We start from the raw sequence: 23506 nt of genomic DNA, 5'->3' as shown, positions 1-23506 counted from the left end.
TTATGTCTGCAGGCTTTTTATAGCTCTGTATTAAAGTCCTCTTAGATGAGGAGGCTGTAAACTGGTGGGATGACAGCACAATAATCACCAAGGGTTTCTTGTGAGAGGGAGAAAATCTTTATACTCGTGCATTAAGAACAACCTACTTTACGTAAAAACAAATATAACAGAACCAGCCTGACTCTGTTCTCTCACAGATACTTCCCTCTTCTGCCTCCCCAGCATCCCTTCTTATAGCCCATCTCCTGATACCTGTACAAGGAATGGGGCAGGGGAAGCTGGAGTTAACCTCTTGTATACTGGGAAGCAAGCAGTGCCCATGCACCATGTCACAGAGCCTTTGTTCTCCTGGAGGTGAAAAGTGGAGGGGGAAAGTCTGGCCAATAGAACTTGGACTTAAATGATATTTCTTGCCCTTCTATAGCTTCTTCTGTCAAAGAACCTCCAAATGCTTTGCAAATATTAATTAATTAAGCCGAGTAAATCCCCTGAGAGTTAGGCAGATATCATGGCCCCCATTTCACAGATGGGAAGAGTGAGAGACACAGAGAAGTGAAGTGCCTTGCCCAAGGTCACACAGTCAGTAGCAGTGCTAGACATAAAATCCAGTGCTCCGGATTTTTTATGGGGGAGGTGTCCAGCCCTTAAATACTGGGAGGATTGCAGCTTAAATAGATATTCTGTGTGCTTCTGTCCTCCTCTCCTAACTAGTCCATGACAAAACTTGGAAGGAAAGCTATGCACAGACAAAGATGGCTTCCGTCTTATCTACACTGGGATTTAATTTGCCGCCTTTTGAGTTAATCTGCTTTGAGATTTGTACAATTCATTGTAGTGCACTGACTCTGCATTTATTGTGAACTCTGGAATTCTCTTTCAAAGGGAGCTAAGGGTTTGTCTACACAGCCCCATAATGCAGACCATGGGGGTGTGAGTTGCAGCGTGCACTAAAATTTTGTGCTTTATCTGCCCCATGTAGATATTCCTAGTGTGGACTAAAAGATACGTAGTTTGCATTAATGTAGTCCTATTTGTGCCTTTTGCTCTTTCTATGAAAATCTGCTCAAATTTAGCCAAGTTGTGAGCTGCCAAAAATTCTCAATTCATACATGCTCAGTAGAAACGTGCTGGTGTGGCAGCTAACTTTCTCCAGTGGTTCCTTCTGCACTGAGCATGCTCCATCCCAGGGTCGCAGGGGCTGAGCAGGATTTTTTTTATATACTGGTACCTCCTGGCTGCTCTGGGCCACTTTGGCACAGGCCACAGGAACTGATAGTAGGGAGCCTGTCTTACATATGCTCTCAGTGCTACCCCAGCTGGGGCCCAGACAGCCAGGAGGAGGAAGGAGGCTGGATGGCATGCAGAGGAGCGAGAAGCTGGGCCTGGGGGGGTGGCAAGGGGACAAGGAGCCAGTAGGAAAAGGAGTGAGGTGGGGCATTGGGAAAAAGAGCCTGAGGAGGGTGTGGGACTGGGACATGGACCCAAGGGCAGACTGGAATTGAATATGGGACTAGGGGACTGGGACATGGAGCCAGAGAGTGGGAAATGGAACAGATTAAAGGCTTCTACAAGGAAAGGCACTTTCAAGTCAACAGAGGATTTAGTCATTCTGCACAAATGACTTCCTGTATGTGGCTGTTCTGGCTTCTTCTTCCCACTGCAAGCATGGCTTCTGCAGGGGCAGTCCTGCCCTTGGCTGTGTTTGTCCCCCCATAGCCACACAAAAGCAGCTGCAGAAGGTCTCAGCTGCTTTCATTGGTAGTTGAGGGTATTCCCCTCCTCTCAGCTGGAACTTGGTACCAGACACTAGGGCCCCAGTTATCAAAAGGGACCATTCTTTTGGGGTGCCTCCATTTGAGACGTTTTAAGCTTAATTCTTCAGAGGTGCTGAGCATGTCCAGCTGCCACTGACTTCAGAATTAGAAAATCAGGTTTAAAAATGTCCCCACCTGGGGATCCAAAAATTGAGGCACCCAAAATCAGTGGCAATTGTTGATGATTTGGGCCTGAAGTTATAATACAAATCACCAGCGCTGGGAGATGGAAGGAGGAGGGTGAGACTAGTTTATTTTTAACTCCTGAAACTGGTTTTTTTTAAATGAGGAATATATGCTAAAATATAACAGCCTGATTTTCCACTTACATTGGTGTAGATCAGGAGAAAGTCCAGTGAAATAAATGGAGTTACACAGATGTAAATCTGGTGTGAACCGACTCAAGCCTTTGGGGGCTTAGTAGTATAGGAGATAAACACATTAATCTTTTATTTCAGCCATTTTTTCCCAAGTGGTCAGAGAGAAGAGAAACTGGGAGGGTAAATGAATGTCAACTGAAAAGAAAATCATAGACTTCCCAATTTCCCTTCGTAAACAAGGACTGGCTAGTAGAATATGCTGTAGGACAAGACAGAGGTGCATTGAAAGAGCTGTGGTCATGTTCCGAGGACTGAAAAATGGGTGGTACTTTGCAGTTCAGGACTCATGTGTATCATCTGAGATGTGGAGGGAACAGAGACTGAAATAGTGTGGGGGCGGCAGTTTTCAAGTCAAGGCAAAGAATGGATTTTCCCTCTTGTACTACTGATCATTTTTGGATTCTATTGCCTTATTTATAGAGACTTGGCACTTCCCAGATAGCAAGTGCCGCAATCTCTCCATTAACCAGAATATTGATTTCCTACAAAGAATGAAAACCTCAAACTCTGTAGTATTTTGTGTGACCATTAGCTAAATAGTGCAGTATAAATACCACCAATCCAGTTAACATTTTATAAACCTAAACAATTTTTTCATCCTCCTTTTCCTGAATTGCTAGGAAAAACAGAGTCATTTCTTTCAATTGTGAAATGACATAGCAGCCTTCCCCAAACTGTTATCTATGTCCCTTTCGTAACCCACACATATTTTTCCCCCTTCCATTTTTGCTCCATAGCTCCCCCATCCTCCCAGCCCTGCTTCCCATTCTCATCACGAAGAGCTGTGAAATCCTCTGCAAAGCACATCAGAGCTGCTTCAAAATCAGTAAGCAAGCAGGCGTGCTGTCTCTGAAGAGCAATTCCGGAGCCACTAAAGAGGCTGAGAGCCCTGTCATCAGCCCAGAGCGCCTGAGGAAGGCTGATGTTTGGTTCGCTTGGATGAAGCTTTTGGCTGGGATTTGAGTTGTGTTGTGGGTTAGCTGTGGATCTTAGTTGGATTGTTCTCCTAAATATCTGCCAAAAGTGCCTAGAGTAATGGACAGGCACATTTTAAGTATATTTTGTCATAAATCTAAATCTATAAATAACATAAATGTAACATGCTTTAGTGAAAATGGGAGACATACTTGTGGTGGAGGTCAGCTTCTTCATCCTCCCATACAGGTGGTTCTTACTATGAACCCACCCCTACTTGCCCCAGACTCCACCCAGTCTAACACTTTTCTTCTTCCTCCTATTTAAAAGAGAGAGAAAAATCTGGTGTTGCCACCACTCCTAGCCCCACTATTTTAGCTAAGGTGCAACAAGGGCAACAGTGGTGATGCCATTGGTCATCAGACACAAGGTACCAGTGACCAGGATATTATCAGACTGATTCTGAACAAACTTCTCCCCAGAGGTGGGCTCAAACTAAACCCCCGGCCCCAGCCATGCAAAATTTGAAGAAGTTCAGATCTGGATCCAAGTTCTGCAGTTTGGACCTGTCTTGACTTCTGCCACATTTGGAGCTTTGCTTTTTTACCTAGCAGTAATTTAGAAATAAATGTTTGGTTCATGTCATCCCACCCATGATGTCTGCCACACCTATGTGGAATACTGCAATGCTGCTACTAGCCAATAAGGGGGCAGGTGCCAGGATAGCACATTCTGACCCACAGACATCCAACCCTATATTCATTATTAATTTTACCCTCTTACAGTACATGGGGGATAGCGTGTCTGTAGCACAGGGCTGCTGTTGCACAGTGAAGGGGGAATGGGGTTATTTTAGGTATTTTTGTGGTCTTTTTTAGAGCTTTTTATATGTAAGCCCTTACAGCCCCCCATAATGCTCACTAGGTTACCTAACCATATTTATTACATCCCTACACATTAACGCTTCCTGCCATTTACCTTTGATTGGTATTAAGTTGTGCACAAGGGAAAGATGATGGGGCATTTTGTATGTGAGAGTCAGCTGCAGCGCATAGCTCCATAATGCTTGAAAACTGATCTCTGGATAGGGCTTTGCAGGCTTTGAGATGCACCTGCTGAAACCAGCTCTTTCTCTGGCTCAGTTTTCAGCACTCTGAATTAAATTCTGAAATCCTGCCTTAGTTTTTGCTTTGTGCTTATTCAGGCATAACTCTCAGTGAAGTCAAAAAGAACTTCGCCTGAGTTGGGACTGAATAACCACTGAAGGCTAGGTTTTCGGTTGCCATGCCCCATGTGTCATCATGTACATCAGTGCAAAGTAGGTATGGATCATTATTACCTTTCCAATTTGGTAGCCTTTTAGGCCCACTTGCCATTGATGTAATGGCTATATAAGGTGCAGGGCAATGGAGAATCTGGTCCTGAAGGAGGATTCCAGAATTTGTCCTGCAATGTCTTTCAATAACAAGACATTAGAAGACATGTCATTCAATAACAAGACATTGATGCCTAGTTGGTTAACAGGTGTGATAGCCTGAAGGTGTTTTAAGGGACTGAGCTAAGGATAGGAAAACTGAGACTTTGTGGAACCAGAAGCTCATATCCCCGTGGGGTTTATTCAGCTTTTAATCCTTCATTATCTGAAACAGATAAATTGAATGTCATGCAGAGCTGGAGTTTTTTTGAGAACATCTTAAAAACTGAGCTCCTTTCTGGCCTGTCTGTGTGTGCATTAATGATCCCATGGCATTTCATGCAATAGTAGAGGCTGCAGTATCCTTGGACATCATTTCCTCTCCTGCCTGTATTGCGCAGTGTATTATGTGCTGGCCAGGTGATGAGGACGTCTTCACCAGATATGTCTGCATTTCAATAGTAGCGTCGTACTACTGTACTGTACAAAAAGCACCTGCTCCTGCAAACCTCTGCTGGGGCAAGTACTCTTTACTCATGTGTATAGTCCCATTGGAATCCGGAGGGGGGGGACTAAGGGGCTGTGTGCGTGAGTAAGAGCTGCTCATCTAAGTGAGGCTGTGCCCAAAGCTGGGGATGAAAGACACGACAGAAATGCAAGCTATTTGACTAATGCTTATGATTTGACTATAAAAGTCACCTGGCATTTGAGGTACAATTCCACTGAGGGATCAGAGGGGTTCACCTCCTTCTCAGTATCAGAGAGTCAACTGCTGACCCCCCTCAGGAATGCCCTGTGCTTTACAGATGTTTGCACTGTAACAGTATATCACCGTCCTCAGGGAGCCGTGGAGGCAACCCAATGCTACCCCTCTGCCATGCTCGCCCTGTACGTATCATCTCCTAGGAGACCTACTGTACATGAAGAACTATCATCTTTTGGCAGTGTATGCTGCATGTGCTGTGTTAAATCTGAATGGAGCTCAGCCATCAAAGCCCAAAGTCATTCACTGCAGAATCCTATAATGAATCACTGGGGCTTTAAGGCAAAAATAACCCAATTTGAAAAGAGTTCTCACACACAAAACAGTATCTTTCTGTTGGACTAAGTAGGGTTCTTTTATCTAGCGCTCAGCGTGGTGACCCAAGAGATTTCTGTAGTGCCCGGCCAACATCTCACCTCCTTGTGTGTCCTGTGAAAGTAATAGCACACAACAGATGGAAAATAGAGCTGAGTTTAGGGAAATCACTCTAACAACATTACACGCAAATCCTTCTGCCCTTTGGGAGCTGCACAGTCTCTGGCCTGGTCTACACTACGAGTTTACATCGGATTTAGCAGCGTTAAATCAAATTAATCCTGCACCAGTCCACACAACTAAGCCATTTTTTTCGACATAAAGGGCTCTTAAAACCAATTTCTGTACTCCTCCCCAACGAGGGGATTAGCGCTGAAATCGACATCGCCATTTCGAATTAGGGTTAGTGTGGACACAATTCAAAGGTATTGGCCTCCGGGAGCTATCCCACAGTGCACCATTGTGACCGCTCTGGACAGCACTCTGAACTCTGATGCACTGGCCAGGTGTACAGGAAAAGCCCCAGGAACTTTTGAATCTCATTTCCTGTTTGGCCAGGCGAGCTCATCGGCACAGGTGACCATGCAGTCCCGGAATTGAAAAAGAGCTCCAGCATGGACCGAACGGGAGGTACTAGATCTGATCACTGTATGGGAAGAGGAATCTGTGCTATCAGAACTACGTTCCAAAAGACAAAATGCCAAAACATTTCAAAAAATCTCCGAGGCCATGAGGGACAGAGACTACAGCAGGGATGCAACACAGTGCTGCGTGAAACTTAAGGAGCTCAGACAAGCATACCAGAAAACCAGAGAATCAAACGTACCCTCCAGGACAAAGCCCCAGACATGCCACTTCTACGCTGAGTGCATGCAATTCTAGAGGGGGCCGCCACCACTACCCCACCCCTGTCCGTGGACTCTGATGATGGGGTACTGTCCGCCATGCCTCAGGATTTTGTGGATGGGGAAGATGAGGAGGAGGATGACGAGCTTGAGGAGAGCACACAGCACACCGTTCTCCCCGACAGCCAGGATCTTTTTATTACCCTGACTGAAATACCCTCCCAACCCAACAAAGCCGGAGAAGGGTCCTCTGGTGAGTGTACCTTTTTAAATATAATACACGTTATAAAAGCAAGCGTTTTTAATGATTAAGTAGCCCTGAGGACTTGGGATGCATTCGTGGCCAGTGCAGCTACTGGAAAAGTCTGTTAACGTGTCTGGGGATGGAACGGAAATCCTCCAGGGACATCTCCATGAAGCTCTCCTGGAGGTACTCTAAAAGCCTTTGCAGAAGGTTTCTGGGGAGAGCAGCCTTATTCTGCCCTCTATGGTAGGACACTTTACCACGCCATGCTAGTAGCAAGTAATCTGGTATCATTGCATGACAAAGCCTGGCAGCGTATGGTCCTGGTGTTTGCTGGCATTCAAGCAACATCCGTTCTTTATCTCTCTGTGTTATCCTCAGGAGAGTGATATCATTCATGGTAACCTGGTTGAAATAGGGGAATTTAATGAAGGGGACATTCCTACTTGCCTGTGGCTGAAAAGAAACCCTCCCCACAGTTAGCCACGCAGGGGTGGGGGCGGGATTGGTGCTGAGCTGTTCGTGTTTGGCTAGCAGGGATCTTCCCTGATACCAGCCACACGGTGCAGGGAGGGGTAAAGCGATGATCCCAGAGAGTTGGATCTGGGGGGGGGGTTAGTTTGGTTTTTCCTACAGGAAAACCGCAGCACTAAATGGCCAACTCAACGTGCTTTGCTTGGTATGGGAGAGGAGGGCGCTGCTATTATGAAGGTTGCAGAAGCCGAAAGACTATGGCTTACCATGGCCGCCTGCAAGCCAAATTCTGTTGCCTGGCACTGCGTGTGTGATCTCTAACACCAAAGCCACAGGCACTCAATATAAGATGCAAAATGCGACCTTGTACCAAAATCACATGTGCTATGTAATGTGAATAGTGTTGTTCACCGTGAAAGAGTATAGCCATTGTTCTGTAAAATGTATCTTTTAAAATACTTCACTCCCTTTTTTACCTCCAGCAGCTGCAAATGTTTCAAGCCTCCCTCCTCCGTCCCAAAGGCTATCTCAGATAAGGCGGTGAAAAAAAAACACACGCGCGATGAAATGTTCTCTGAGCTCATGCAGTCGTCTGGCACTGACAGAGCTCACCAGAATGTGTGGAGAGATACAATAGCAGAGTACAGGAAAGTGGCCGATGAACATGAGGAGAGGTGGTGGCAGGAAGATCAGAGGAGGCATGAGGCAATGCTGGGGCTACTGTGGGATCAAATGGATATGCTCCAGTGTCTGGTGGAGGTTCATGAACAGCAGCAGGATCACAGACTGCCACTGCAGCCCCTGTTTAACCGCCCTCCATCCTCCCCAAGTTCCATAGCCTCCTCACCCAGACGCCCAAGAACACGGTGGGGGAGGCTCCAGGCACCCAACCACTCCACCCCAGTAGACAGCCCAAGCAACAGAAGTCTGTCATTCAAGAAGTTTTAAAGTGGCCTTTTCCTTCCCTCCTACCCTCCTCCCACATCCCACACGGGCTACCTTGTGAGCTATCTCCCTATTTTTATAATCAATCAATAAAGAATACATGTTTTTTAAATGATAGTGACTTTATTTCCTTTGCAAGGAAGCTGTGATCGAAGGGGAGAGGGCAGGTGGCTTACAGGGAATTTAGAGACAACCAAGGGGGTGGGTTTTCATCAAGGAGAAACAAACAGAAGTGTCACACAGTACCCTGGCCAGTCATGAAACTGGTTTTCAAAGCTTCTCTGATGCGCAGCGCTTCCTGCTATGTTCTTCTAACCGCCCTGGTTTCTGGCTGCGCATATTCAGCAGCCAGGCGATTTGCCTCAACCTCCCACCCTGCCATAAACGTCACCCCCTTACTCTCACAGAGATTGTGGAGCACACAGCAAGCAGCAATAACAATGGGAATATTGGTTTCGCTGAGGTCTGAGCGAGTCAGTAAACTGCACCAGCGACACTTTAAACGTCCAAATGCACACTCTACCACCATTCTGCACTTGCTCAGCCTATAGTTGAACAGCTCCTTATTACTGTCCAGGGTGCCTGTGTACGGCTTCATGAGCCAGGGCATTAAGGGGTAGGCTGGGTCCCCAAGGATAACTGTAAGCATTTCAACATCCCCAACAGTTATTTTCTGGACTGGGAAGTAAATCCTTCCTGCAGCCATTTAAACAGACCAGAGTTCCTGAAGATGCAAGCATCATGAACCTTTCCCAGCCATCCCACGCTGATGTTGGTGAAATGTCTCTTGTGATCCACCAGTGCTTGCAGCACCACTGAAAAGTACCCCTTGAGGTTTATGTACTGGCTGTGCTGGTGGTCCAGTCCCAAGATAGGGCTATGCGTTCCGTCTATAGCCGCACCACAGTTAGGGAATCCCATTGCAGCAAAGCCATCTAGTATGACCTGCACATTTCCCAGAGTCACTACCTTTGATAGCAGCAGCTCAATGATTGCGTTGGCTACTTGCATCACAGCAACCCCCACAGTAGATCTGCCCACTCCAAATTGATTACCGACTGACCGGTAGCTGTCTAGCGTTGAAAGCTTCCACAGGGCTATCGCCACTCACTTGTGAACTGTGAGGGCTGCTCTCCTCTTGGTATTCTTGCGCTTCAGGGCAGGGGAAAGCAAGTCACAAAGTTCCATAAAAGTGCCCTACACATGCGAAAATTTTGGAGCCACTAGGAATCATCCAAACCTGCAACACTATGCGGTCCCACCACTCTGTGCTTGTTTCCCAGGCCCAGAATTGGCATTCCATGGCATGAGCCTGCCCCAGTAACACCATGATCTCCAAATTGCTGGGGACCGCGGTTTTAGAGAAATCGGTGTTCATGTCCTCATCACCGAGCTGCTGTCGCCTCCTCGCCTGGTTTTTCAGGTGCTGGTTCTGCATAAATTGCTTGATAATGCGCAAGGTGTTTACAATGGTCATAACTGCTGCGGTGAGCTGAATGGGCTCCATGTTTGCTGTACTATGGCGTCTGCTCAGGCAATCCAGGGAAAAGGGCGCGAAACGATTGTCTGCCGTTGCTGTGACGGAGGGAGGGGCGACTGACAACCTGGCTTACAGGGTTGGCTTACGGAGAATTAAAATCAACAAAGGGGGTGGCTTTGCATCAAGGAGAAACAGAATGGCCTCCTCAAGGATAGAACTCAAATCCCTGGGTTTAGCAGGCCGTTGATTTCACGGAGGGAGGGAGGAGAAAATGAATATAAAACAAATCTGGTCTATTTCTTGTTTTGATTCACTTCATCTATCTTTATACATCTTGCTGGCAGCAGACGGTGCAGTACGACTGCTGGCCATCGTCATCTCCTGGGTGCTCGGTGGAAGACGGTGCAGTAGGACTGCCGGCAGGACTGAATCGCCATGAGACAAAACTTAAAAGGGAAATGACCTGGCTGAGTCATTCCCATGTTTGCCCAGGCGCCCCTGACCGACCTTACCGAGGTCGGCTAAAAGAGCACCCTGAGGTACAACGAGGACAGCTACCAGTCATACTGCACTGTCTGCTGCCAAAAGGCAATGAGCTGCTGCTGTGTAGCAATGCAGTACCGCGTCTGCCAGCACCCAGGAGACATACGGTGACGGTGAGCTGAGCGGGCTCCATGCTTGCCGTGGTATGGCATCTGCACAGGTAACCCAAGAAAAAAGGCGCAAAACAATTGTCTGCTGTTGCTTTCAGGGAGGGAGGGGCCTGACAATATGTACCAGAACCACCCGCGACAATGTTTTTGCCCCATCAGGCATTGGGATTTCTACCCAGAATTCAAATGGGCGGCGGAGACTGCAGGAACTGTGGGATAGCTACCCACAGTGCAACACTCTGGAAGTCGATGGTTGCCTCGGTACTGTGGACGCACTCCGCCGACTAAATGCACTTAGAGCATTTGTGTGGGAACACACACAATCGACTGTATAAAAATGCTTTCTACAAAACCGATTTCTATAAATTTGACCTCATTTCGTAGTGTAGACATGGCCTCTGTGCTGTGCTGGGGAAGTCACATAGCTGCAAAGAGGTCAAATGGAGCATAGCAAATTAATCAGTCTGACAAAAAAATGTCTGTTAACTTTGAGGTCACCGAAGAAGGGGGTGTCTGTTATGTATGTCCTTCTATTGCCTCAGTGCCCAAAATGTGGTATGCACTTTCCAAACACAGAGGAAGACAAAGTCCCTGCCCTGAAGACGGGGACAGACATAATGAAAAGGAAAAGAACACAATGTACCAAGGAGGAAAAAGGTACAACATACAAGCAGAGTGAGCAAGGGCAGGATAGGAACACGACTTCTCTGCTACATGTTTGTCTGTGTTGTTTTGGTTATTTGTATTTAATTTAAACACAGAAAATTCGCCCCCACACAGTGTTCTTATATACCTTCACACTCATACCCCACTTCAGTTCCAGTATTCTTATTTCCCTCCCCTGTGACAATTGACCCCTTCACAATAAACAGATCACTCATAGGATAAATAAGTGAAATAGATCAGTTAATCAGCTGGTTTGTTGAGGCACCTGAATATGGAGTGGGTAGCTCCTGGTGGATCACCTCAGGAAGGACATTCTATTTGTAAAGGGCAGCTAATAGAAAAACAGGCAAACAGAGGATGAGAATGTTGCAGAGGCCAGCCACAAATTGGTCAGAAGCCTTGTCGAGAGGAATTTTGGTTGAGTGAAGAGAAGATCAAGAATGGAATTGAAGCTATGAAAGTAAACTGCTTGTTCAGCGAGTTTGAAGGTTAAAGGAAATGGGGGGCTAATTGGCTGTACGTAACATAAGCCAAAATTAAGATTTAAAACTGCTTTATGGTCGAGGTGGGAAGCCAGAAGCTCACATGCAGCCTTTGCCAAAAAACACAGAGCTGGAGCAATTTTACCTTCATGATAGCGCCATGAGCCACACTGCCTTTGGCACCAGGAGTAACCACTGCTTTTGCTGAGAATGCCATGATAGGATAATCACAGCCATTGCTCAGAGCATGCTGCCAGGGACAGTGCTGTCTTCACCGTTCATGAAGGTTCAAAGGCACCACTGTCTTTATCAAAAGTGCAATGCCAGGGCAGTGCTGCCTTTCCTGTGAGCTTAAGAACAACATTGCGTCACGCTACGTCGTTATGACTACCATGCTAGTTCCAGTCTCCCTTAGCTGAAGAACCAGACCAATATCCTGCTGTTAAATATGTCTGCAGCTAAAATATCTTGCTATCTGCTAATCCATGTACCCATCTGTCAGATGTAGATGAGTTTTGTTGTCTGTATACAGTATTTGTTGCTGAATTCTCTTCTCTGCTTTCATGCTGAGTTGATTAAATTAGCAGAGAAGATTCTCCTTACGCTGTGACATTGGCAGAAGAGGCTAGATGGAAAGTGATAGAGATGTCTCATTACCGTGCAGGAAAATGCTGGACAAATTCTTTTGTTAATGGAACTGAGTTTGGATTTTTAGTTCTGTCACCAAGGGCTTTGAGAGACATTTTAGAGTCATAGAATTTAAGGACAGACAGGATAACTGGGAAAACTTTATTCTAGCCAATGAGGCCGAGGAAAAACTGGTTTTGCAGCTAGGTCATTGGTCCATGTTCTGTAGTAAGGCTGTTTCCCTACAGCTCAAGGAAGCTTGTTTTGCATGTTACTAGCATAATACCCCTGGTTCATTGATTAGCATGTCTGTTTCTGTAATGGGGATTCCTAAGGTCACAGACAGATTGGGTCAGAAAAGACCACTTGGATCATCCAATCTGATGCCCCATACATTTTGCAGCAGTCTCCCTACCATATTCCTGCTAGAGTCTTATCTACCCTGTTAAACTGAGTTCCCTGTGCTCATAGTAATTCCCTTGGAGGATCTCCCCATCTAGCACATTTAAGACACCAGCTGAAGCTGATTAGCAATAGGACTTTGTGGAAAATACACTGTTGTATCCCTAACGGGATATTCAGTATAAAGACTCTGTCAATATTCAAGCTCCCAAGAACAGTCCAACAAGAGGAATGAATCTGGTGGAATTCAGATTGGTCTGTTCTCCCTTAGGCAAGTGCACACACTTCTCATTAACGATAGTATGCATCCCCTAAGCTCATGAAGAGGGGAATTAAGCCCATAGCAAAGACACTGGAAGATGCCCCTAAGCCAGCAGCATAGATTCCTCCTCCTTTAGAGATGAAGCAGAAAAGAATTATACATTTATCCCCGAGAGGAGCCTGAACCAAAGCCCCTGAAGCAGACTCCATCCGTGTGTCCAAACCACATCTCTTTTCCAAGGGCCTAACTGCATACTAAGAACCAAACACCCCAAATGTGGAGATTTCAAACGCAGATATGAATAGCAGCTTTCCCCAATGCTAATGCGTTCAGATTCAGCTAGTTACAGACCGTCAAACTATGAACCGTCATCTTAATCTAGGTCTACATGCTGGGCTTTGATTCAGGTCCTCTCCAGTTTGCACATACAAGAATGGGCCTGCATATATGAGCCCTGCCCACTGTTAAACTCCTTTTTTGAGGGAAGAACTACCATACAGCAGATGTCTTTCTTCATTGCAGAGACTGCAGAGCACCCTTACCCTGTATGCACATAGGCAGACTCAGCTGAAACTAATTATGGAGGACAAACAGATTCACAGAGGATAGAGGAAACTGCTTACATTCCATTTTTCAGACACTCTAACACAAACACAGGATGACAATTTCAAATTCAGGTGCCTAAACTTAGGCCCTTAAATAGGGGTGTCTTGTGCCCTGATTTTCAGAAGTATGAGCACTTCCAAATCCCACTGAAGTCTATGGAACCTGCAGCTGATCAGCAAGCAGCCCACTTTTATTTAGCTGCCTAAATAAGGATCTAGATATCCAGCTTTAGATGCCTGTAGTCAGCCAGGGCTCAGCCATCATCTCTTGCCCCTGCATCCTCTCCAGAACCCCACTCTTGGGCAAGCTCACTCCTAGGGTCCTTTCTGACTCCAGTTACCTCCAGTCCCTGGTGCTGCTCCTCAAGTCCAGCTGTAGGGCATTGATGGAGAGCCCCTCTCAGGGCTAGAGTGTCTGTCTACCCTAAATGGCGGGTGGCGGGAAGGCCAGTTGCTGCCTAGAGCTGAGCTCTAGCAGCCTCTCCTCTTGTGTAAACTCCCCACTTTTTCTTTGGCCAGCTTCACCTTTGTAAGCTCCCCTTCTCTGGGCAGCGCATGCTCGGCAGGTGCACCTAATTGGCACTGCCTGAGTGAGGGGACACCTGTTAAGTTTGCTAGGGATGGGAGCATGTCCCATCACAGTGCCCATGATTGAAAACCAGGTTAATGAGGGTCTGGAAATGGACAGACTGCCAGTATGGCTGGTAGAGAAACAGGACCAACAGCTCCTGCTTGCAGATGGTGAGTGATCCAGCAACAGAAGCTGTGACATATAGTGGGCTCAGTAACAGCAACAACATGAATTGATAGAGCAGATGGTCACCACAGTATATCCACTAACCTGGCTGGTTGCCCCGACTCAAAATCTTCACCTGAGAGTACTCCATTGAGGAAGATGAGGTGGGCTGGCAGACACAATGGGCACAGCTATCTAGTTTGGAATCGGACACAGCCCTGCTATAAATTCGCTGTCCCCTTTGTTTGCCAGTTTTGCAGACCAACAAATTATGTTGAGCTTGCTGCAAGTGTAGCCCTTTTCTGATGCAGAATCTGGATATCTATGTTTTCAGTTGTAAACTTTGATAACTATGCAGGGCCTTGGGCAACCTCCTATAGCTGATCCTGTTCCAGGAGGCTAGTGTGTCTAACACAGTATCAGAACCAGAAAAGTACAGACAACCTCTAAAGCAGGCCCAGGAATTAGAGTAAGAAGGCTTTGCAGAGAAACAAGGAAGTTATATGCAGCAGTTACGATGTCAAAATGTTCTGAGCCCCAGGTTTTATAAGTGGTATCTGCCCTACATAAATCTAAATCCCAGCTGTTTTGTGCTTTTTGTATCCTAGCTGTCTTCACACTGCCACAATCTCCTGGCATTTCTTCCTGGGATTACATTGGCCTACCCCTGGATTGAAGCTAGCCACATAGTATGTACAACTCTACCTGGTAATGAAGTGGCATAAACACTAGACTGTAAGATCTTTGGGGCAACAACTGTGTCTTCGTATGTGTCTGTACAGCACCTAGCCAGGGGCAGCAGGCAGAGGGCCATGGTCCCATCACTTTTAAAAGTGGGAAGGCTATGCCCTCCAACTTATTACCTGCCTTAAAGGCAAGCAATGAGGTGGAAGAGTCAGAGAGTAGAAAGCAGGAGGCAGGGCCTCATGGGAAAAGGCGGAGCAAGGGCGGGGCTTTGGGGGAACAGGGGGGGTGGGACTTCAGGCGCCAGTGGCCCCTCACTTCTAGGGAGCTTCCAGTGCTTATGTGCCTAACACAATGTGACCCTGATCGTAGCTGGGGTCTTTGGGCACTACCATAATATAAAGATTAAATACAAATAAATGGAAATAGTTAATAGGACAGCAATTAAACATTACTGGGAAAATATAACAAAAGCTAATTCAGAATATGTAAGCTACAATGCAATATTGTGGTTCAGAAAACAAACTATACCACACAGCGGATAGGAATACTAGGGAAATGCCAGTGAAAGTGAACTGTCAAGAACAGCTACTAATTGTACCATTGTTGGTATCAAGAGACAAATGTCTTTCTTTGGGCAAGATTGGACTGATTAAGAAGTTTAAATGTGTACTGGTTAAGAGTTAATCAACATTTAGCAGGGGCCCAAGGCATTACAATGGTGGGCTCTTTAGAAACATTTAATTATAATGGTTGACCACATGAAGTTCTCACCCAGCCCTTATTCAAGCAAAGTCCCCATTGAAGGCTGAGGCCCAGATGCCCAGCTGGTGTAAATCAGCATAGTTTAACTGAAGTCAATAGAGGATCTGGCCCTGAGTGAGGACTTCAGAATTTTACCCAATAAGCCGTACTGGATAAATGAAAAACAATTGGCAGTATCTTGAATAGCCCTTACCCATCCTTACCTGAGTCTTCAGACGGAAAAGCTGAGAGATGAGTAGCAAATTGCTCCCAACTCAGCTCCATGTGTCCAAAGCCAGGTGGCCTTTCTCCCTCATCCCAGGACTTTCATGGGATGGAATTTGACTGTTCTCCAAATCTAGAATCTTTTGGAGATGGGCAGAGATAAGCCCACTTTTCCAATGCTGAAAAGATCTTTGGGAGGCTTGGAGGGCCCCTGCTCCCACATGCGAGCAATATTCTCTATGCCTGAGTTTCACTCCCTGTTAAATGGGCATAATACTGACCTATATCACAGGGCTGACATGAGGTTTAATGTGTGAAAAGCACTGTGAGATCCCTTGAAATGGAAGATGCTACAAAAAGACTAAGTATTATTATTACTCTAAACAAAACACCAGGGAAAGCCTGTTCCAGATTATGGTGTCTATGCTGGGAATGGGGTAGCCATTATGGAAAAGAGAGTCCACCCCAGGTGGTAACGGTAGGAGGGGAACATTCTGTTCCAGGGATTAGTTCCACTTCCCTCATTGGAGAAGTGGGTGTAAAGTATATCCCTGTGTCTGGTAAATCCGATGACCCAGATATCTGCAGGTTTTATGCAAATAATGCAATGTTGCAGTTTGCATATTTAATATGCATAGGACTCATCTGCATAAGTAGTCTTTTTAATGAACAAGTTGTTTTTATTTTCCACTCCTGCTCCCTCATGCAGTAACAGTTGCTCACCACCCCAACCATGATAGGCATGTTATAAGCATCTGTAAAAATAAATAACTTTACTAGATAGTTAGGTGTCTTTTAAGTCCTAATGAAACTGAAGCATAAATAAAAACTGAAGTCAAACATTTGGATTTATTGTTTAAAAATAGTATTGGCTGGCAGTCTGATGGAGTGTCTCATATCAGAAATGCCAACAGCCACTAATGGAGGGGGAGCGAGGAGCCCAGACACCATGGGGAGGGGATGAGAACTGTACTCCTTCAGCTAAACCAAGAAAAATGCCACATTAATGCCATTAATAATGTTAGACTCCAAACAAGCCCCAGGCAGGAGGAGCCAAGTTCCTTCAGTGGGAGACTCCATCACTACTGGGCTGTTTCAGACGGACTTGTCCATCTCCTCTGACAGCTGGGATCATAGATGCCATCTCCAGCTAGAGTGACCAGACAGCATGTGTGAAAATTCGGGACAGGGCATGGGGGGTAATAGGAGTCTATATAAGGAAAAGACCCAAAAATCGGGACTGTCCCTATAAAATCGGGACATCTGGTCACTCTATCTCCAGCCCCTGCTCTGCAATCACTGCTGGCTCTATTCCTGCTGTTCATCTCGCTACAGCCCCAGCTAACCCTGTGAAAGCCCTTCCCTGCTTCACACGGGAAATGAACAGCTCCAAGGTCTGACATGAGGTCAGGATGAATGCTACCCCATCCACCTCTGGTCCTTAAGGTCTCAGCTAAGTTGCTCCATCCATAAACCAGAGCAACCTAGCTAAAACCATAAAGATGAGGGTTTGAGGATGGAGCATTTCACCCCCACTTCCTGTTTAAGCCTCCTTGTTTCCCCAGGTGATTCAGACACTCACTGGGGAACTCATAGAACTAGGAGTCTCCCAGGGAAACAGGAGACTTAACAGATGTGAGATTCCCCTCCTTCTCTGAGACAATGCAAGTATTGGCATTTTAGGAGGGCTTTGCCCTTGTGGAAGGACAGGTAGCCTTTGCATTGCCATATTCATTGGGCACTCCACCAGAGAAGGACCACTTTCCATTTGCAGCAGGGGCTCCACAGGTCAGTAACTAATCAATGCATCCCCAGCTACCCTAGCTTTGGCCCTTCCAAGGCAGCATTGCCTACTTTGGGGGCTGTGCTAGCTGACTGTGGGCTCCTGGTAGAGCAGGGACCGAGGGCATCTTGTGCCACTGTAATCCCTCTCCAACTGGATAGCCGTAAGACTCAGTGCCAGGAGGGCAGACTCTGGGTGAATTGAGCCCTAGGCAACTTAGAGAAAAGGGAAGCTAATCCCACTGATGTGCACATAACATGATGCTCCTGCGTGGGTTGTTGACAGTGGGGGTTGAAGCAGAGAGCACTGGATCAAAAAGCATGAGTCTTTACTGGCTGAGCTAAAACAGAATTATCCACCTCTGTGCCTGGCCCACCCTCTAGAACATGGGTAGCCAATCTGTGGCTCCGGAGCCACATGCGGCTCTTCAGAAGTTAATATGTGGCTCCTTGTATAGGCACCGACTCCGGGGCTGGAGCTACAGGCGCCAACTTTCCAATGTGCAGGGGGGTGCTCACTGCTCAACCCCTGACTCTGCCACAGGCCCTGCCCCGACTCCACCCCTTCCTGCCCCTGAGCCTGTCATGCCCTCACTCCTCAACCTCCCCCCCCCCCCAGCCTCCTGCACACCACGAACCAGCTGATAGGAGGCGCAGGGGGCGGAGAGCTGATGGGGGGGGGGGGGATGTATTATTGGGGCTGCTGATGTATTATTGGGGCTCTTTGGCAATGTACATTGGTAAATTCTGGCTCCTTCTCAGGCTCAGGTTGGCCACCCCTGCTCCAGACAGTGATAGAATGCCACACTCTGCAAGAGTGGGTTACATAAAGATCGTGGAAAGCCCCTTCTCAATGGCACCAGATCATGAAAAGCCCATTTTGGGGTAGTAAGAGACAGAAATGTAATTAGCTATTTGCTAAAAATTGAACTACGCTCTTAGAGTTCTCCTCAGCTCCGTGACCTTCCCCTGTAGGGTAAATGCTGAAGCCATTGGATGGAGGTGTGGCATTATAGGACTAGCAGTTGACTTGGAAGGGAGTCCAGGAAAGCAGTGACACTTTCTGTTTTCATATATCAGATGTGAAGCAAAAGCAGGGATTGTAATGGTATCCTTCTATTGTACAGGTGAGGGGGAAAGGGATAAAAAAACGCATTTAGTTTGTTAGTAGAAGGTCCTGGTTAAAAGCCAGGAGGAATGGGAAGCAGAGAGAGCACTGGTCTGTAAACTTACCTCTTGCATGGTATGTTGCATCAATTCAGAAAAGCCAGGACAGGCTGAAACAAAAGGACATTTTGTTTAAACTCATCTGAAAGTCTCATTTTACTCGTGACTTGTGTACTAGATTCATAATGCAGAAAGGGCAGAAGTTCAAATTAAATATGAGCTCCCTTTTCCCTCAGTGCAGGTTTTGGTCAATTGGTTACTGACGACCAGTGCTGCTGCACCCAGCAGGTCTCGGGTTACCTGCTTGCTAATTCCAAACCTGTTCAAGCTTCCAGTCTTTCTTCGCCTACTTTTATTTTTAAACAACTATTTGTAGTTCAAGCAAAGCCCTGACAGGATTATCTCTGTGCAAGGAGGATTTCAATTACAAAACAGACTTAGACCAGAAGCAGTGGGAAGACTTACCAGAACCTGGTACATTGGTATCCCTGCATCTAGATCATAATGCTGAAATTAAACAGTTTCCCTAACTTGGCTTTAATATCAACCGTTCTGCACTGGCAAGTTCTTTGAAGCAGGAACGATCACCACGCTGGCGCTAGAGCCAGCTCTCGTGCACAAGGCACCAGTGTATATATTTTGTGACGTGCTTGGGGATTCTTTGGGATGAAAGGTGCTTTGAAATATAAGATAGAGGTGCCCAGAGTGAAGCCCAAGGGCTAAATGTGGCCCATCGTATCCAAAAATGCAGCTCTGGGCCACCCTCTCCCAATAGCTGCAGAGTGAGGACAAAGCTGATAAATCACAAGTTTTTATTGCTGGTGAACTCAAACAGGCAATTTTAATCTATTGAAGAAGATACATGTACAAGCAAATATTAGGCCTTTGTGTGGGGGGAAGGGGAGGGTGTTGGTAAATGTCTCTGCAAATTAGGTATAGCTCCCAGGTTCCTGAGGAGCTGCTAACGTGGGCCTCGCTGTCATGCAGTTTGGGCGCCCTTGTTGTAAAATGTTATCAGTAGTATTCACTGGTATTAAAGGGGAGATTAAATCTCTGACTGCAGCCGCACTGCTCTTCAGAAAGAGAAATGAGACCTGCATGGTGTAGCAGCAGATACATAGCCAGCTTTTCAGAAGTGCTCAGCACCTAGCAGGCGCCATTGAACACAGGAATTGTAGAGCACTCAGCACTTTTGGAAATGTGGCCAATGGTGTCTTTGTTGGAAGGTGCAAGGGTACCCAGTAATAGCAGGAGAGTGATCCAGTGGATGCTACACAGTGATTTAATAATGTACTGGGTCCAATTCAGTTCCTGCTGTGCAAACTGCAAGTAAAGTGCACTTCTGTGGGTAAATTAGAGCCCCATGAGGGTGCAAGAGCTGAGCGGTATTTGTCAGTCATTGGTGAAAAATAAGCTTGAATAGGTGCCACAGTGGTGACTTGGGGGCAACTGGGTCTGATTTGCATGATATAGCCACATGTAAAAGGCCACTCAGGGACCATTCCTTAAGTGAACCACTGATTGTTATGCGGCTGTGCAAGAACAGTCGCACTTGGGGAGTTTCTAAAGCCAAAGAACATATGATAGAGGTGCTGGTCACCACCGTGGATAGCTGCCCCCACCACGGAGTCATAACTGTGCGGTCACTGGTTGTGCTGCCAATTCACTAAGCCACTTAAACCTTCTTAATGTTTCTGTAACGGCACGGTTCCAGTGCAACCTGCTCCAAAGTGAGGGCGTGGCCTGACGCAGACATTGCAAGCTGCATGGAAGCCAGTGCTACACCAGAGTTCAACTGGGCAGCTAGAAGGGTCCTTGGATTTAGACACTGACGTTAGTCACCCTCACACATTCTCTTCATGGATGCAACGGTCACAATGGATAGGCATGTCTCAGTTCCTGTCTGCACCTCCTCTCCCTCACCCCACCCCCTAATATCTGACTCTACTGCCTATGAATTGCCCCCATGTGTTAATTACCCATCCATATCATTTGTACACCCAAAGTGATTATTTTGCCGAGATCTAAATATCATTTACCTGGCTGATAAAGTGAACCTATTATTTCTTTGATTTCATGGTAGTGGCATCATAGCATGGAAAACACGTTTCTGTTCTCTGTTTTTTGTTTGTTGGTTTAATTTAATGAACTACAAAAAGAGAATACTAATACCTCTCTCTATGTTCTGGGTATTTCCGGAGGCATTGCATACCACAGGACAGAGCTGATTTAACTCCTTGCTTCCACTGCTTTCACATGTCCGTTGCCGGCAAAGGATGTCATGTGAAATGGGGCATAGGGAGGAATAAAACAATTGCACTCTGTGCAGTACAGAAAAAATTAACACTGTGTGTGTTGATTCTTGTTCAGAAGCAGCAGCGTTACCAACAAACAATTCCATTGATAGCAACAGAGTTTCTTTTCCCTCTGGAATGGAATTCCACAGACCAATGGGCAGATTTATGGGCTGAGTACTGGCTAAAGAGAACAGTCATGGACCAACATGGTAATAATCCAGCCATTCCCAACACAACAGAAAAGCGAGACTCCACAATCACACACACATTCACATCTTGAACCAAATTCATTGCTGGTACAATGCCACTGACTTCAGTGGAATGACACCTGGAATTAATCAGGCCTCATATACCTATTTACAGCACACCCTCCTCATAAAGCTCTGAGTGAGAGAAGACTAACATGTGGTACAGTGTATCCTTGTTGCTTATGCCAGCAGCCAAGAAGAGTCCTCAGGACAAACAATTAGTCTGTGGCTGCCAGAGCTATGCATCTTTCATGCCACCACCTCCCCCACAGCCTCAAGATTGTTCCCAAGTGGCTAAATTTGAAACTCTCTCTAGCTGAGATAGCTCTAAAATAGAGCAACAGTACCTTACAGCCCTTCCATCTCCCTGCTGCCCCTCTCGCAACCCAACCCCATCCTCAACTGGAGGAAATTGAGGAATAGCCCTACTGTGCTCCTTAGAAACTTTCTTTTTTAACATAATCCCTGATATCGGGCAGTGAGGCACGTCCTGTGCTGCCCCAAATCAGCTTTATGGAGAGGGTTTGCTGTACTTAGTTTAAAATAGCATTTGGGAAGGAAAAATAAAGTCAGTACTCAGAGGAGAACACTGGACCAAGCTGAAACAAGATCAACTGGTGCAGGAGGAAATAGACACAGGCGATATAGTCTGTCCCAGAGGACTCCGACTGATTCCTGGTTGCTGCCTTAGTCAAATGAGGACTCTGACATCAGGCAGTGCAAGGGGCTGCAGTCAGAATTAAGTCATCAGCATCCTTAGTGACAGAGAAATCCCTGGGAAGGAAGGCAGAAAACCCCAGGTGGCATCTCCATTGGGTTTGCCTGGTTGGAAATGGAGCTGGAGCTTGGAGCAGCCCTTGTGATGAGTTCCACTGTGAGGGGAAGACTTCAGCTTTTTCTCTCTTTGGCCACTTTGCCGTGATTCGGATTGCACAGAGTATGGTGGAATTCACCCGGCAGAAAAGGCCTTTTATTTATAAAAAGGAGTGGGGAAAACTCTCGAGTATCAGGACTGAGAATTCAAAAAGTACAAGTTTCATATAAATCCAGCAAGATGTCCAGCACCATAACATACCATGGTGCAATAAAGAACCTCAGGGGAAGGTCAGGGAGACCAAAAGAGGGGGCGCTGTCTACCTCCCCAGTAGAGCACCACTGTTGGGTCGTTCTCAACAGCAGATGGATTTTCCTTGATCCTGCAGCATCTCAGGTCCCATGGGAGGTATTGGTTGCAAGCAAGCACCTGAATATTGCCTAATGGAATAAGCCAAATCACTAATTTAGCCGGAGCGTCTATGCCCATCCACTAGTTTGTTTTTTGTATACATTTCAACTGTAGCATTTTCTCTCATTTCTCCACATACAGTAAAATGCAGCTATCAGGACTTTTTTTTCCATAATAAGTTAAAAGTCAGAAACTACCTAACCAAGAAGTAGCTGACACTGCTTCTTGTGGCCAAAAAAGTAAAATCCATAGAAAATCTATTGGTTCCATTTTTATTCTGCTATATCCCATGCATGACCCCATCATAAAGGGGATTGTGTATCATACAGGATGTATCAGTCTTTGAGACCAGTCTGGGATGTGGGTGGGCTCTCTCACTTTAAGTGTGGCGTTGGGTTATTGTTCAATTGGTTTTGACATGGCCATTGGCCAAGGCGATTGTGGTGCTGGGGTCCCCTGGCTCAGCATTTTCATCAAATCGCAAGCGCAAGGTGTTCCTGATAACCAGCTGCTCCATGATGAATGCAGCACAGAACCATGGGATGGCATACTCTAGGGTGATCAGGCCCATGAAGTCAAAATCAAACTGTGAATAGTCCCAAGGGCAGGCATTAAACTGGCGCAGGATGAAGCCAGTGGTGAACTCCCAAAGGTATGTCCAGAGGGTGTAAATGAGGCATCGCACTAAAATGTTACACTTGTCTTTCAGATACAGGTACATCTTCTCCACGATGAGGATGGAGGTGCCATAGATGAAGAGCGCCCAGACACTGGTGACACCTGGGAACTTCCAGTTAAAGTTGACCACAAACTCCCAGGCAGCCGTAAACATCACCTCACAGAAATAGCCATGAATGGCATAGAGGTACCACCGTGAGAAGGCAGTCAGGGGTTCCGCAGCAGCCATCATTCCACACAATCCCCAGCCGGAACTCTGAAAGAAATAAAGACAGGCCGAAATCAATAAGGACATCACTGGGTCTCATCTCATTGGGAGGAATACGAGTAAATTAACAACATCGACAAGAGAGAAGTCGAGAAATGAGACATATCCCTTTTGAGGACGGGATTAACCAGAGATGCAAAACCAGAGCTGGTGAAAGCTGACAGAT

The 23506-nt window shown here is 46.4% G+C and overlaps 2 protein-coding genes across 7 annotated transcripts in view; both read right to left on the bottom strand.

The window, feature by feature from the left end:
• Positions 1-20877, bottom strand: part of RAD51B (RAD51 paralog B) — a 631962-nt gene extending 611085 nt beyond the window's left edge. The window contains exons 1-2 of the mRNA XM_043548111.1: positions 20797-20877; positions 18691-18734 (exon numbers count right to left, since the gene is read on the bottom strand). The gene's annotated coding sequence lies outside the window, so the exon portion shown is untranslated. The remainder of the gene's footprint in view (positions 1-18690; positions 18735-20796) is intronic.
• The window catches only part of TMEM229B (transmembrane protein 229B), a 64071-nt gene continuing 59987 nt past the window's right edge, over positions 19423-23506 (bottom strand). For 5 of the 6 annotated variants that reach the window (XM_043548115.1, XM_043548114.1, XM_027832205.3 and 2 more), the window contains one exon: positions 19423-23328. In XM_043548115.1, the coding sequence (XP_043404050.1) occupies positions 22798-23328 (531 nt within the window). In that variant the 3' untranslated portion in view covers positions 19423-22797. The remainder of the gene's footprint in view (positions 23329-23506) is intronic. The other variant, XM_043548118.1, reaches the window with a different exon arrangement.

This window comes from Chelonia mydas, chromosome 6, assembly GCF_015237465.2.
Source record: "Chelonia mydas isolate rCheMyd1 chromosome 6, rCheMyd1.pri.v2, whole genome shotgun sequence".
Classification (NCBI taxonomy): Eukaryota; Metazoa; Chordata; order Testudines; family Cheloniidae; genus Chelonia; species Chelonia mydas.
Note: the sequence above shows the minus strand (reverse complement) of the source record. Positions and strands in the feature narration are given on the sequence as shown.